Source organism: Cyprinodon tularosa, unplaced genomic scaffold (assembly GCF_016077235.1).
Source record: "Cyprinodon tularosa strain WSP-4 unplaced genomic scaffold, ASM1607723v1 ctg432, whole genome shotgun sequence".
NCBI lineage: Eukaryota > Metazoa > Chordata > Actinopteri > Cyprinodontiformes > Cyprinodontidae > Cyprinodon > Cyprinodon tularosa.
Genome location: NW_024039155.1, coordinates 739,559 through 754,158, shown reverse-complemented (window position 1 = coordinate 754,158; position 14,600 = coordinate 739,559). Strand labels below are relative to the sequence as shown.

Here is a 14,600-nt window from a genome sequence, read left to right as displayed (position 1 = left end):
ACTTGGCATAGTAACTGTAAGATGTGGTGTAGCCCGGCCAGCTGTTGTGACCAGACTTCCAGCTTGAACAAAAATAAACCATAAATCATGTTAATGATCGTGAGCTCTGTGACACTTCTTGAGAAGCTCAGAATAATGCAACAAGCACATGTTGAGTATAAAGTGCATTAGTGTTATCAAGAAAAAATGTGAAGGGGGGGATAGAGACGAAAATCATTCAAAGCATTTTGTATGGCTAAACAAATAGGAGAGAGATGTAATCCTCTGTATGTTCAGCTGCAGATGAAGAGGCTGCTTGAGAAAATGGGAACAAGTATTACCACCAGGTGTGTGGGACGTATGATAGGAGGCGGTGTCTGTCTTGGATGGAGAGAGTGGTCTGACACCAGGATTGCTGGAATGAGAAGGAACCCGGGTGCGAGTCATCGTGGCATTCCTTCTTCCTGCGGGATTTGATGAGCTAATGGGAGAACGGGAAACTTGAGCAGTGGATGATTTGATGGTGCCAGAACCTAAAGGACCAGAGAGAAAGTTACAGAGGATCCACCCTTAAAGTTGAAGTTGAGCAAATGTTTAAAGCAAAAAGCGAAAATCAATGAACGCCCTGTGAACAATGGATGAAATGACAGAGCGGCATAAAATAAGATCCAAAGCTTGCCAGACTGGTGTGGTTAAAAGGGCTCAAGTGTGAGAAAACTTTGCTGCAAATGGAAAGAAGCATGGAAACATTCACAACAATGGGTTGAGGTGTGTGGGCTGGCAGGATGAAAATGGAGGTGGGGAAACACAATGCTTCTTGACGTCACAAGAAAAGCTGAAATGGTGATGAGACATGGACTTGTCATGGCACTTTACCAATATTGTAACTACCAGCCTTGTCTGTGGCTGGGCCGGGTCTTGGTAGAGGTCTGGCCTCTTCTGGATGACTAGGAGCTGTATGAAAAAAAGCGTACTAATTTATCTTGGATACATTGGTATTGTAATGCATTATAAAAGGGGGCACACCCTAACGCTCTTCGAAAAAAATAGACTTTTTATTTCACAGTTTATAGAGTTTAAGGAGATTTTATGTGACAGTAAAACTCTACAATATTTAATGACAAAGTATACTCTTTGCCAAAAAGAAGATTTCTTTCAGCACAAGACTTTATCTATTAAAGGGAATCTATACTATTATCAAGGGCCTTGAACCTTAAACCTAAATCCACATTGTCTCAAGTTCAGACTTATTTTGAAATATTAAATAAAGTGTATATTTGGTTTGTCTGTTGCGGTGACATTGCCGCCTAATAGGGTGTTTGCAATAACCTTAACAATAAAGGACCCGACCTCTTGGTAGACAAACAATAAGTCTACCAAAGAAAGAAAGTAACAGATGGTAACGGAAGATTTTTGGTACATGACGTTCTTACTTTGAACAAGTACTTGGCTTTTTACAGTTGTGTAGGAAATGTCTCAAGGTCTGCTCTTTCAAACAAGATAATTTCAATTCAATAATTTTAGATTTTTTTTTATTGAAAAATCATCTTGGAAGGGAAGCGAAACGTCTTCAAACTTGGAAAACAAAGTCCAGTAGTTTGCTTTTTAACTTTTTTGGAATGAGTATGATTGGATGACCGAGAATCTTCACCAGCATATCAGCTAAGACAGTATTTCCATATCCTAATGATGTTCATAAAACCATCATTCTTATTATATAACAAATATAAATATAATAGAACAGATATAACAGATCTGCATTTATTAAATGAGCTGTTGACAAAGTGAGTCTTTTAAATCACTTCAATCCTCTCCTAACTTTTTAAATGACAATGTGATCAGGACTAGTAATTTTTTTTATCTATTTGAGCAATTGATGTCACAGTTTGTAAAATCATGAATATAAACATAATTTTGCATCAAAATATTTTTTGTGGAGTTGCTCCAGTAGCAATATCTGGTTGTTCTGAATGTCCTCAGGGAGCAATGGAGAGGAATAAGTTATCTGGGAGTTTTTCCTCTCCACTGTCACTACAAGCATGCTTAGTGTGAGGGATTGCATTCGAGTCAATGAGTCGATGCAACCATCTGGTTTTCCTTAGATAGAAAACTTTGAATCAATTTGACTGTATGATCTGGTGAACTGTAAAGTTCCTTGAGATGACATGTGTTGTGAATTGGCGCTATATAAATCAACTGAATTGAATTGAATCTGACCTACTGTAGAATTGCAAACACCCCAAATAGGCTTCTTGTATTTATTTTTTTGAGTTGTAGCATTATGTTGGTTCAAAAACAAGGGACAGGTTGACAAATGAAAAGTATGAATGATATGTAAGTACAAGTATTTCCTAAACAAAAAGGCTTTTCTTTAAATTGTGGTATGTGAAATTTTTAATAATTAAAAGTTAAATTGAAAAAAGGGATTCTTGGTTTTAGCAAAAAATATTACTTAAATGCAGAGGTGGGTAATAATTTTTTTCAAAACAAAAAGTATCACGAGGAATTTTTTTTCTGTTTGCCCGCTTTTTATCTGCAGATTCTGCTACAGAAAGTGAACAGCAAATATTAGAGGTACTCTACTCTGTTCTATAATGTATACATGTAAATATTATTTTCATAAGTCTAATGTTGGAAATAATATTAGTGTTAAAGTATCTGTCTGAATTTGATGTTTTGAAATTCTATTTGTTGATATACTGTATTACGATTTGCACAGAATTATGTTCTTGTCTATTAATAATTTTCTAAATATCAAGTCAAATGTTATTATTAGTTATATTGTATATATCTTTAGAACTGGAAAAAAAATTTTTTTTCTCAAATTGTTTTTTATTTTTGCATAAAAAAAGTTTGTTATTCTTCACCTTCCTCTGCTGAAATCTCCTCATCTTGTTTAGATGGATTTGCTACTAAGTTACTAACTATAAAATGTAACACAATTCTAAATCTAACACAATCAAATGCCCCCTCATTGTATTATATTTTTTATGAAGTATTTGTGCTTAACTGGGGAGTGCTAATGTCAATTGGTCTTTACCCCTATTAAAAGTCTTCCTTGGAGAACCCTTGGAGGGGTCAGACCTGGTCCTGGTCTGAGAGTTGACCCGTGGTTGATGTTCCTTAGGCAGACCTCTGGGTTGAAATGGGTGCTTTTGTGGAAACTGTGGCTGAGGGTGAGACTGTTGATTTGCAAGACCATATTGGTTCTTAAAGCGGAGCCTGTTTGTGTTTTTTTTATCCGTTCTTGCCACATTCCTGGGGTGAAGTTGGGTGGAAGACTTGGACTGGTGAAATGTTATGTTTGGTTTTTGTGTTGGCTGGATTAACTGAGGTTGTATTTGTGGTGTTGTTGGCGATTGATTTTGTGGATTTCCCAAAAAGGTAGTTTCTGGCCTAACTGAGGGTTGAGGGCTGATCTTCGTTTGTAGCTGTTCTTCATGATCTGTGTACTGATGTCTAGACTGCTTGGTTTGACCATGTGTTACAGGGAGGGGCAGAGGAGCTGCTATAGTCGGTGTTTGCAGTCTGCTCTGGCTCTTTGGTTTCAGTTGTGTAAGCCTCTGGTTCTGGTGTTTGGTCTGGGTTGATGTTGGAAGCTTTGGTTCAGAGTAAAGCGGTGTTGTCCAAGAAACTGATGGGAGATCTGGCTGTTTTGGATGTGAAAGTGGGTCAGTCTGCAGTACAGGCTGGATTAATACTTGAGGTTCTGGTTTGGCTTGGAGGTTAGGCTGTGATGTTGTTTGTAGCTGCTGTACACTTTTATCAGTTGGTTTCAGTGGAGGCTGGATAGGTTTGGGCGTTGAATGTGGGTGCTGTGCTTCAACTTCAGGGTAGGGGGTGTGCTTTGGATGGTTGCCATAATTTTCCAGTTTGCCTTGATATTCTGGCAGAGGTGCAATGGTGACTCCAAACAGTACTTCAGAGTTGACCCTGGGAGGTAGAGGTACCTCTGAGAAAGGAGGAAAAACAGGTCTGGAGAATTCTTCTCCTCTTGGGTTGTGTGTGACTGGGAGAGAAGATATAACCATAAAGGCATCATGCTGAGAAATGTTAGACACGTTCACTGGCAGAGATGGTCTGGTAAAAAAAACCTGAACAACAAAAACTAGATTTAACTTATTAATCTCAAGTGCCATTCAATAGATTAAAAAAAAACATAACCTGAAGAGCCCTTTTTCAAAAATAGGCAAACCATTTGAAAGTATTTACAGTGTAAGAGCTTTATGTTTTTGGACAGAGTCATAAGAGCCTTGATTGCAAATGAGTAATAGCCATCCAAACCATTAGCTATGCGTCAGAAAAACTTACCAATCACTTCTTAGTTATTCAATCAATCATCAATCAACCAATCAATCAATAAATCAATCAGATGTAGGCATTGAAGTAAGAATGCAGGGTAAAGAAGATACAGCTTGAAGAAAGAATGGACAGTAGGACAAGAAAACATGATGAGTTCAGTACATTTTAAGTTTCTTGTCAACTTACAAAAATGTATAATGAATGCTACTTAGCAGACCTGAGATATCTCTCTACAATAGCATGTCCCATCCACCAATTAAGAGAAAAAACGTAAATATCTTTTAAAATCGATGTTTCTATCTTTTACACTTGGACTGAATATTTGGAGATTTTTAAAAAACATGTTTATGCACATCCAATAACTGTGGAAAACTCATAACCTCTATATCATATCTAACATGTTTACATGCATATCAGAAATTTGATTTTTAAGAAATCATTGTTTACATATGTACATCTGGATTATTAGGAGAAGATTCAGCGCAGGGTTATATTGAAAAGGCAGCTTCTCAGGAGATACCTGTTTGCCAACTCCCATCAAATAACGATAAGGAGTGACCTCACAGACTATTTATAAAGATGCTCCATATTATGAGGAGCAGCTTTAGAAAATGGACATAGATATTAAATAACAAAGAAATCAGACAACAGCATTTACATGCTCGAGGTAGTCAGTACTAGGGAGAAATCCAAATTCAGAAAAATTTAATCTGATTTTGGGTATATGCATATGCATGTTTCTGTTTACATGATCACGTAAGAAATCACAGAACCTTTAAAATCTGGACACAAATTTCAATGTGCATGTAACTGGACTCAATGATACAGAGGCCAACTGGAGAAGGACTCAAGTGAATAAAAGTGTATAATTTCATACTCTCTTGAAAAGGAGGTTTTTAACTCAACAGGACTTTTGTGTTTAAATAAAAGTTAAATAAAAAAACATTCCCTTCACTGTCTTTAGCACAATACCAGAGTTTTGTAGACTAAGGTTTAAAATCTGCAAAACTGTGCACTTGCAAGTGATTTTGGTGGACTCTTATTGCACTAAGTAATTGAAAATGTAGTTTTTAATGTCCAAAAAGTTCCTTGGATTAGGTTTAATAAATAAAACATCTGTGTTCGTTTAGTTTGGAGCAGAGGCAGAAGGAAAGGTGCAAAGAGATGTGTCACTGGAAGCACAGACACATTTGTTTTTTAACTGCACAGAAATTATGAACCAATTATTGGACGTTCCTAGACAAAAAAAAGAAAAAGAAAAATAAATGTGTTGCAAATATCACACCTTAAAACCTAAAAATGGGCAAAACATGAGGACAAAGATCAGCAGAGAACAAAGAAATACAGGGAATGCAGAAAGCAAGCAGTGTGCATTTATAAGTTTCTAAATGCTGGTATACAGGTTTCTATAGGACTTTTTTTTAAGTCATACAATACAGTATACAAAGCTAAAATATTATGATCATCTTTAAAACTATCCTCATGATATTATTTTAATTAAACTAAGCTAAACTGCCCATGCCTAGTAAACTAGCTTCACCCGCCAGCCGCCAAAATCATTTTTGCCTGCGAGTCGTCTAGCCTCGAGCAATGCCCCAGGCCCTAGAACTGGCGGGCCAATCACAACGCAGAGATGTGTTGTGGTTAAATTTCGGGATGAGAAGCAGGCGGGGTTTTTAGGGCGTCAAAAGGACGACAAAGCTGCGCGACGCTGGAGAAAGCACAACAAGGAAGATGGCAACAACTATTGAACACTAACATGCACTGCGGCAGCAGCAGCTTTCAATGAAGCGTTCCATTGAAAGTTAAAAGTTCTCATTTCTGTTGCTGTTGTTCAAATAAAGTACGTTTTAAGATAATTTGAGGCGAGAATATCATACTTCAGAGTGTCGCTATATGGTCCATTTACCGATTTAATGCGTAATTAGAGAAACAATTTCTGACGTTGAGAGGACCACAGCAACCAGCGGACCGCAGAGGCTAACGGCAGCCAGGGCTAACTGCAGCCTGTCTGCAGCGGCCCTCTCTTGGCATAGCCGTGTTTGAAGGAACACTGGCTCTGATGGCGATTTTTGACTCAGCTTTGGAATCAGTTTTGGAAGGATTAGACTTGGAGTTTTCGTTGAAACGTGAGCAGAAAGAGGCTCTACGCTCATTCATTTTTAAGAAGGACGTATTCGCCGTTTTACGGACATGCTGTTTGTTTACACTCCCCCACCAACTTTCTGTCCCGCTAACTACGTCACAGTCAGTTGCGCTCATTGGTCAGAACGTTGGCCGATAGGCACAGCCAGCGGTTTGAAAAACAACGGGTTGTTCTCATGAGCAATCTTCCGATGTCTCATTCATTTGGGTCAGACTAAATTACACATTTAAACTCACATTTAGTCTGGTTTATCAGGCTAAAAATGCCCAATTCTAACTTCAGTGAAGCCTAATGGGATCTCCAGCACAGGCTGTGGTCTGTTCGCAGTGTGAGCTATGCTTGGTCATGAAACAGAAAACAACTTTAAAGCATCTCAACCTAATCCTTCCAGTCTGCCATCGTTCATACAACAATTACAGTGAGAATTGTTAAGGACGGTCAGAAAAAAAGTTTTTGTTTACCGATAGTCTGCTTGTTGGTTGCGGACAGTTTGGATCCAGGTGTTGACAGACTTTCCTGCTTAGCTGCTGTTGTAGGAGCTGATAAATACAATAAGTGTTAGTAGACCTGAGGGATAAAGTATTATTGCATTTCCTGTATGAAGAGTAAAAAGTAGTTAGGATTTCCTGCACAAAAAGAAAAATGTAGCATTCAAGAGAGAGTTTTTTTGATCAAATGTTCAGAATTATTTCTGACAGCTGAATGGTGCCAGAAAAGTCGTTACCAGGAGTTGCTTGTTGGATTTTGATTCTTGAGGTGAACTGTCTGCCCCGTGTCCTGTTTTTAAAGGCTGGCAGGGATAAGAGAGACATTACAAAATATAAAAATGGTTAAGCGTCTGTGAAGAGGTTTTGTTACATTTAAACAGTTCAAAGGGAAATACCGCATCAAAATCACAATACATCCACCATAGAGTAGCACATTCGGACAAACGCATTTCCAGAAATGATTACCTAAAGTTTCTGTGCTTCAAAATCCAAACACTGTAAAAGATACATCGAGTTCAAGCTTCTGTAAATGTAATAATTCGTTAGGAAAATCTTTTAGGTTTAACTTTTCCTGCTCAAATTTCCCAAGCAAGTTACTTCCAATCAGCTGCAAGTAGTCATAATCATCACAATCCAAAAAGGACCAGTATGCTGGGTTGCTGGTTGAAAGAAACAACAAAAGCCAGGTTGTTAAAAAATAAAGGGATACCATCCTTTTTTATGAAGGAAATTGGATATAAAGCTTGCTGGCCAGCTAAAAGCTTACTTTTGTTAACCACTTATTACTTAGAGCTGATATACTTCTGTTATAACCAGTGGCGGCCAATAGAGGGCGTAAGGGCACCATTCGGCTCACCCATAAGAAAAAAAGTTAAATTATAAAATTAATATATTTTGAAATATACTAATATATTTTTTAGATGTCCAAGATAAATATTTAATCTTTAATGACGGGTACAGCTGTTTCGTTCGATGTCAGATTGGTGACGTATTTCCGCCCTCGGGCGCAAAATTATTTTCCCATAGACTCTCATTAAAAGTTGTACCTATGCAGTAGCCCCTTTGCAATACAAAAGCTGGGACCATCCTGGGCGCAGTTCTCCTGCTCCCAGAGCTTAAAGCAACTTTATTTGCACACCAGCTCCCGCCAAAGCGCTGGCGTCACAGTCGTCTGTTATAAATTGCGTCTGATTGACAGGTTTATATAATTATTTAGCAACAAGGCCATGCTAACTGCATGCATCGAGGCTAACGCTTTATTCTGCTTTCCCTGCCTCCTTTTTCAAACGTCAGAATCTGACCCAGCAGGGATAAAGACAGGTGGGACTGATTTAAAGCACTTTTTAGAAAATTTTATAATGTTGTTTTTTGTTGTTGGCATTCATGGAAGTATAATGGTGTGGTATCTTAGTACACGTTTCAGTGGTGTTTGGTAAACGCCTATTTTGAAGTTATAGCGCCCCCTGGAGAAAACTCCACCAGCCGCCACTGATTAAAACACGGTTATATATATATATATATATATATATATATATATATATATATATATATATATATATATATATATATATATATATATATATATATATATATAACATGTGATAATTTTAATGAGTTGGAGAATTTAAACAACAATCCACTAAGGTGTGTTAAAATGCTATGCTTTGAAATTCCTAGCGTCAGCCATTTTCTGCAATGACCAACATCATCTGATAAAATGATCCAGTCTGCATCACAATGGATCACACATCAAGTCAAACCTGTTTAATAGCTCAGTGTAAAAAGGAAGGAGAGGGAGCTGAAACAGAAATTTATAAAATTGCATATGTAATGACATCTCTGAATTAAATGTTTCCGTGTTTAAGATAAGAGGAGACTAATATTTTCTGCAGGCTTACCATGCTGAGGAGGAAACTTGAATAACGGAGTGGCTGGAGTCGAGCTTTTCTGGAAGAAAGACAGAGGAAAGGAAAAGATATTAGCTTTAAACAATTCTAGCAAGCCAGTGTGTAAATATTTATAGCTGCCATCCCTTTTTCTGAAGTTCATAACTTATAAGAAATCTGTACCCACAGGAAACTGACGAGGCTGCCCAACGAGAAGCAGGCTTGTCAGTGAGCATAGACAAGACAGAAAATGCTTTCCACCTTTCTTCTCTCTACTTAATTCAGCTCTCTGGTCCCCATTCAGTTTTCCACTCAGATCTATCCACGGTTTTCTTCTCTTTGTACAGCAGGGTAAGATGCAGACCTCTCCATAGCCTGGCTAATCCTGGCTGCACTGATATAATTTCCATTTAGCAATTCCATGGAAAATCAACAAGCCACACAAGCCAGAGTATGGCATGGAATCAAAGTTTATAACAAGGACTCTGCTGCAAAACATCTGCTCCAAACACACACACACATCCTGTTTTAAAATGTTGTCTATTTGCTTAATATTTGCTGAAGAATCAATAAACCTGACCACCATAAGTTTGTATAATACTCTTGAAAAAACTGCACTGGATAAGTACACGCACATCTCAGAGGAAATATTTGCTTTTATATGGATATAAAACATATTCTTCCCATACCATGGGGCTTGGATACTTTGAGATTCTTCTGATGACCTTTTCTAAAAACACAAACAAACAAACAAGGTTAATTCAGTGCTACAGGAAGCAACAGCAGCTACCTGAAATGATATCACTTGCTACAGATGAAATATAAGGATTTCAATAATCAATGAAGGACCATACACCAAATCTTTTGCTCATTTGCACCTCTCACACAAGTTGAGAGGTGCAAATGAGCTGGATATACATAAATGTGCAGCAGGTACAAAAAGCAATGCAAAGATAAAAATGAGACCAGCAAACAAAAATATAGTAAAAACACAAAACACATGCAAAGGTGAAGAAAATAGCGAAGTTCAAACCTGGTGCAAATTCATAAATGATGGGAACACAAAAACAAATGAAATGAAAGGAAAGACATTTCAAGAAGCACAAAAAATGCAATTTAATAAAAGCTTCAAAAGAGCTCAGCATAATGGAAGTGCTCCTTACCACAAGGGGAAGATGATCATGAGCTTATATCAGGGGTGGGCAATTCCAAACCCTGAGGGAGCTATCCTGCAACTGTTAGATGTGCCCTTGATTCAACACATCTGAATTATGTAATTAAACTATTGAGAGGACTCGTTCAGCCCTTAGATAGTGAGTCTGCATCATTGCAGGCTCGCTGGGATTTGGCAGCAGGTGTAACGGTGACCTAATGGCGGGGGAAACATGTTCCTCTAAATGTAAGTTTCGCTGGTTTGCTGCATCTTCCTCACACTGACAGGAAATCACAAGTTAGGTAAAAAAAAAAAAAAAAAAACTCTCTAGACTCTATTGGGAGTGACACGTGATACTTAGTCCACAGACTGCATACCGAGGAGATAATCCAGCCATTTGATTCAGGTGTGTTGGACCAAGGATGCATCTAAAAATTGCAGGGTACCGGCACTCAGGAACTGGAATTGCCCACCCCTAGCTTATATGGTATCACACCACAATCATAACTACTAACTGATGTCTATGAACCAGAATCTTAGAAAAATCCTAAACTGGCTCCTTTATGGATCCCAGCATTCTCTTTTTGTCTTTTCTAAGAATATGGCCCAATATAAAGTAATGATCCCATTCGCAGCTTTTCTTAACATGCTATTTTTTTCTTGCTACTTGCAACATTTATATTTCCATGTTTTATTTAGCATCATTTATCTGTTTGCATTATATTAAGAATATGCATAGCCATTGCACTTTTCTCCCCTCTACTTTCTATTTTGCAACGTTTTGTTTTGGTTTTTTTTTTTTGTTTATGCATATCGAGTTGTTGAGTTTAATGGGCTTATTTTTGCATTTATTGTAATTTTTGCATTTTTTGCTTGTTTATGTATTTGCAATGCATTTTCACCTCTATGCAACAGTATCAGAGGCCTCAACCTCATGTTTAAGGGGCGTTTGAGGATTCTCTCAATCCTTCTCAGCATTCAATTAAATAAAGGCCATTGGTGAAAAAGCAGTAGAACAATTTCTGTTTGTAATCTCTATCCTCACCACCACCTGCATCAAAATACATCATGAACTGATTGACCAATTACTTAGATCAAAATAGAAAATCAACATCCTGACCTTATGCTACATTTAATCAAAAATTCTGCCCCTGAAAATAGTGAGGAGGAACAGGAACAGTAGTTTTGGTCAGCAGCTGCATCATTAGAAGTTGTACTATTTTTTAATCTCAAAACCTTGAGTTCAAAATGCAAAAGATAAAAAAACAAGAGGTTAAATGATTATAGACTGTATTTAAGCTGAAACTTAAAGGCTTTCCTCAGCTTGTCAAGACTTTATTGCTCACAAAAAAACTACAACAAACAGAACTTAGCTTCTGAAAAAACAGCAAACTCTAAGTCATGTGCTCACTCTTGATTAATTTGTTTTCATCACTGAATGACAGTACTTCCAGCAAGAAGGAACATTGCTCCCCATGGCAAAGATATCTCCTTAACCAGCAACCACACCTGGAACAGGCATTCAGTTTTGTAAACCGTTTTTGCTTTCCATAACTAAATGTTGTCAGTGGGAAAGAGAGGAAGGACACCAGACTGTGCAAAAGAAAAACCTTTTTGTCCTCAAAGTATTATTTTTTTTTTGTCATACTGATGTGAACTACAGTATTGCTCCTTTGTAAGACCCAGACATCAATGCACAAAGGAGGACGCCATGTCAGTAGTGATGCAAATATCTCAGCAGTTGTTTAGTTTGATGCGAGAATGCGCAGTTTTATTTAGTTTTTTGTTCATGTCTCAGAATAAATACTTCCACCAGCTTCATTCTTCTGTGTTAGCTGCTTTAAATGTAAAAGTTTGACAGGAGACATGACATTTTGAGTTGCTTTTGTTAATTTGAGCACTTCTCTGACAACCTTTTTCAGTTTTTTTGGATGAAATAATCTTCATGAAGGCTCATCATTTGGGTCTGCCTGTGTCCACATGGACAGTTTTTTGGCAAGTCCTAAAGATCTTGAAAGCATCGTTTTACTGTGTCCAACCTTGACCGTAATAATGCATTATCAGGGGGTCCTTCTTGTCCAGCAAAACCACATTCCTAGACATAAAACATATTTTTTTTTTACTGCCAGAAAAGTAAAAGTAGATCTGTGTTTAGATTTTGACCTTTTTAGTTTAGTTATAATTTTGATTTGCTTATAAACAGCTGTTTGACTTAAAATGCCATCTTAAAAGATTTTTTCACTCTATTTGTTTTGTCTCTTGCTGCCTTTTAATCTCTTTTTAAAAGCTCCATTTACCCCCAGGTACTGTAAATGTGATTACATATATATTATTAAAATAAATGCACCTGTCCCTAATTTGCAGATCAGGAGAGTGTGCTTATAAATAAATGATAAAGCAATAATTTTATTGTAATCTACAATTGATAATAGCTATACAGTGCAGAAAAAAAGAAAAGAAAAGACTGCAGCATCAAGAACATCACTGGTAAGTATTCTTATGTACCTTCATCTGAAAACTTCTCAGTTTAGAAGCTGAAAAATGCAGTTTTTCTGTAGAAACTTGTAGAAATTTGGCCAGAGGTGTGGTAATCCGATCCATTACAGGTCAACATAGAAACGCATGACAGACAAACATGCACACATAAATTCCTAAGATGAATTAGACAGAGATAAGTGGCACATTTTGCAAAGAGTGCAAGGAATCCTCAGAGAATGCTGATGTGCATGGGAAGAACATGCAAACTCAATGCAGAAAGACCCAACGCCAGTAGTCAGATCAGGACCTTCTTCATGCATGGCTACCCACTGTGCCATTGATGCTGCCCTACAGGGCATCCGCATGACAGTTATAAGTGAGTGAAAATCCTGAACTGGACACTTTGTGCAAAGTGAAAAGTTTTCAAAATAACAGACTGATTAAAATCAGACCACGAGGACGCTATCTAAAAAACCAACACACCTCAAAATGATTAGTTAGAACAGAGCTTTAGATCTTTCAGTTTCCATGTTTTCTTCTTAAAGCTCTGTTTCCAGGTTGGTACAATACTCTGTCTTACAATTAACATTAGTATCACTGACCATAGAAAATTAAGATATTGAATTAAAAGGAAAAATCTGTTATTGTAACAGGCTACTAGTATCAACATATCTACTGTAAATCTGAAGTTTACTCTTTGCTAAATTTATGTAACCTCTGTTGATAAATAATTAATTATTCCATTGAGTCCTGAGTTATTCTAATATCTTGAGTGATTAAGTGGACAAATTAACTGCACTGAATAACAAAAAATTATGGGATGATTGAAGACTCATAGGTACTGTATAGGAGCAAGACAAATGAATCAAACATACCCTGGTGACCTGTAGTGCTGATGTTGTAAGCTACAGGTTTACTCCACACCCCGGAGCCATCTTTGGAGTTAGGCTGAACACCAAATTCATAGACAGTATGCGGCTTCAGATTGTCAATGACTGTATTACTTGTCGGGCAGGTCTGGTAGTTCCACTTCCTGTGCTTCTCACGGTAGCGAACCGTGTAATGTCTGAACCAAGGAGAGTAAAGAGCAGAACAAAATTTAACAACTTTATCAAAGGGTTCACATAAATATTCATCAATTTATTAGAAATTTCAGAAGAATTTATTCTATGGGCCAGTTCAGATGTAAAACATATGAAGATTTTATTTTCCACCTTCCTTTAAAGTAAAGTTTAATTATCACATTGGAGTGCTTTCCAAAAGTGGTGTTGTTAAAAATGCCTAGTAACTATTAATACAACGTTATTATTTATTTATGAATTTCTACAGCAGTAGGTCACTATGGGAGCATATAAAGGCTTTTTGAAACGAATAATGGCTCCTGTTCACTGATATTTCCGTGCTTACCATAACAAGACCCTGTGACTTAAAACATGACACTGTGCATGTGTACAATGAGTAAATAAGGAAGACATTTGGAGACAAGGAGGTCCCCAGCAGAGGTGTTAAAAAAGAACAGCGGCAAGTGTTAAAAATCCTTTAAAAAAATGTTTAAGATCGATAAAACACAAGTGGCACATGGAATACAGTATGAATGCTGGTGTAGACTGAAATTGGAGCTAACGGCTTGTAAGGTGGTAACTTGATGGGTACATGAGTACATAATGTCAGCAGATGGTGACGGCGTACAACAACATTTATGTCTACTGATCACACCCAGTGCTAAAATTATTTTTAGGATAAAATGGACCAAGTTACTATAAGGACAAATGCTTGGCGTTTGTCTCTTTATTTTAACATCGACATATGACTTTTGTGTTATTTTTACAGGCATAGTACGTGAAAACACCTCTTCCAACTGTCTTTTTCAAGCATTTAAATACTCTAGGGATAAAATTATTTAAGTATATTAGACAAATAAAGAATATACTGTGAGTTTAAAACAATATGACCACCAAATACATAATTTTTTCCCCTTTCAGTTAGAATATTAGATGTTACACCACATAAATTAAAGAGTCACAAAATCAATAATGCATCAAATAATTGACATAAAACACAGATACGATTTGCTGAGTGTGTGCACCCCTGCTGATTCTAATGAAGACATAAACAAGAGTTTTATGTGTTCAGAACAAGCATTAGAGCGCCAGTTTGCACCCTGATTT

The 14,600-nt window shown here is 37.1% G+C and overlaps 1 protein-coding gene across 1 annotated transcript in view; it reads right to left on the bottom strand.

The window, feature by feature from the left end:
- The window catches only part of LOC119792838 (target of Nesh-SH3), a 51,462-nt gene that overhangs the window by 19,031 nt on the left and 17,831 nt on the right, over positions 1–14,600 (bottom strand). Inside the window, exons 5-12 of the mRNA XM_038299662.1 lie at positions 13,308–13,498; positions 9,491–9,531; positions 8,814–8,862; positions 7,152–7,217; positions 6,889–6,966; positions 3,020–3,988; positions 856–933; positions 321–512 (exon numbers count right to left, since the gene is read on the bottom strand). Coding sequence (XP_038155590.1) covers positions 321–512; positions 856–933; positions 3,020–3,988; positions 6,889–6,966; positions 7,152–7,217; positions 8,814–8,862; positions 9,491–9,531; positions 13,308–13,498 — 1,664 coding nt within the window. The remainder of the gene's footprint in view (positions 1–320; positions 513–855; positions 934–3,019; positions 3,989–6,888; positions 6,967–7,151; positions 7,218–8,813; positions 8,863–9,490; positions 9,532–13,307; positions 13,499–14,600) is intronic.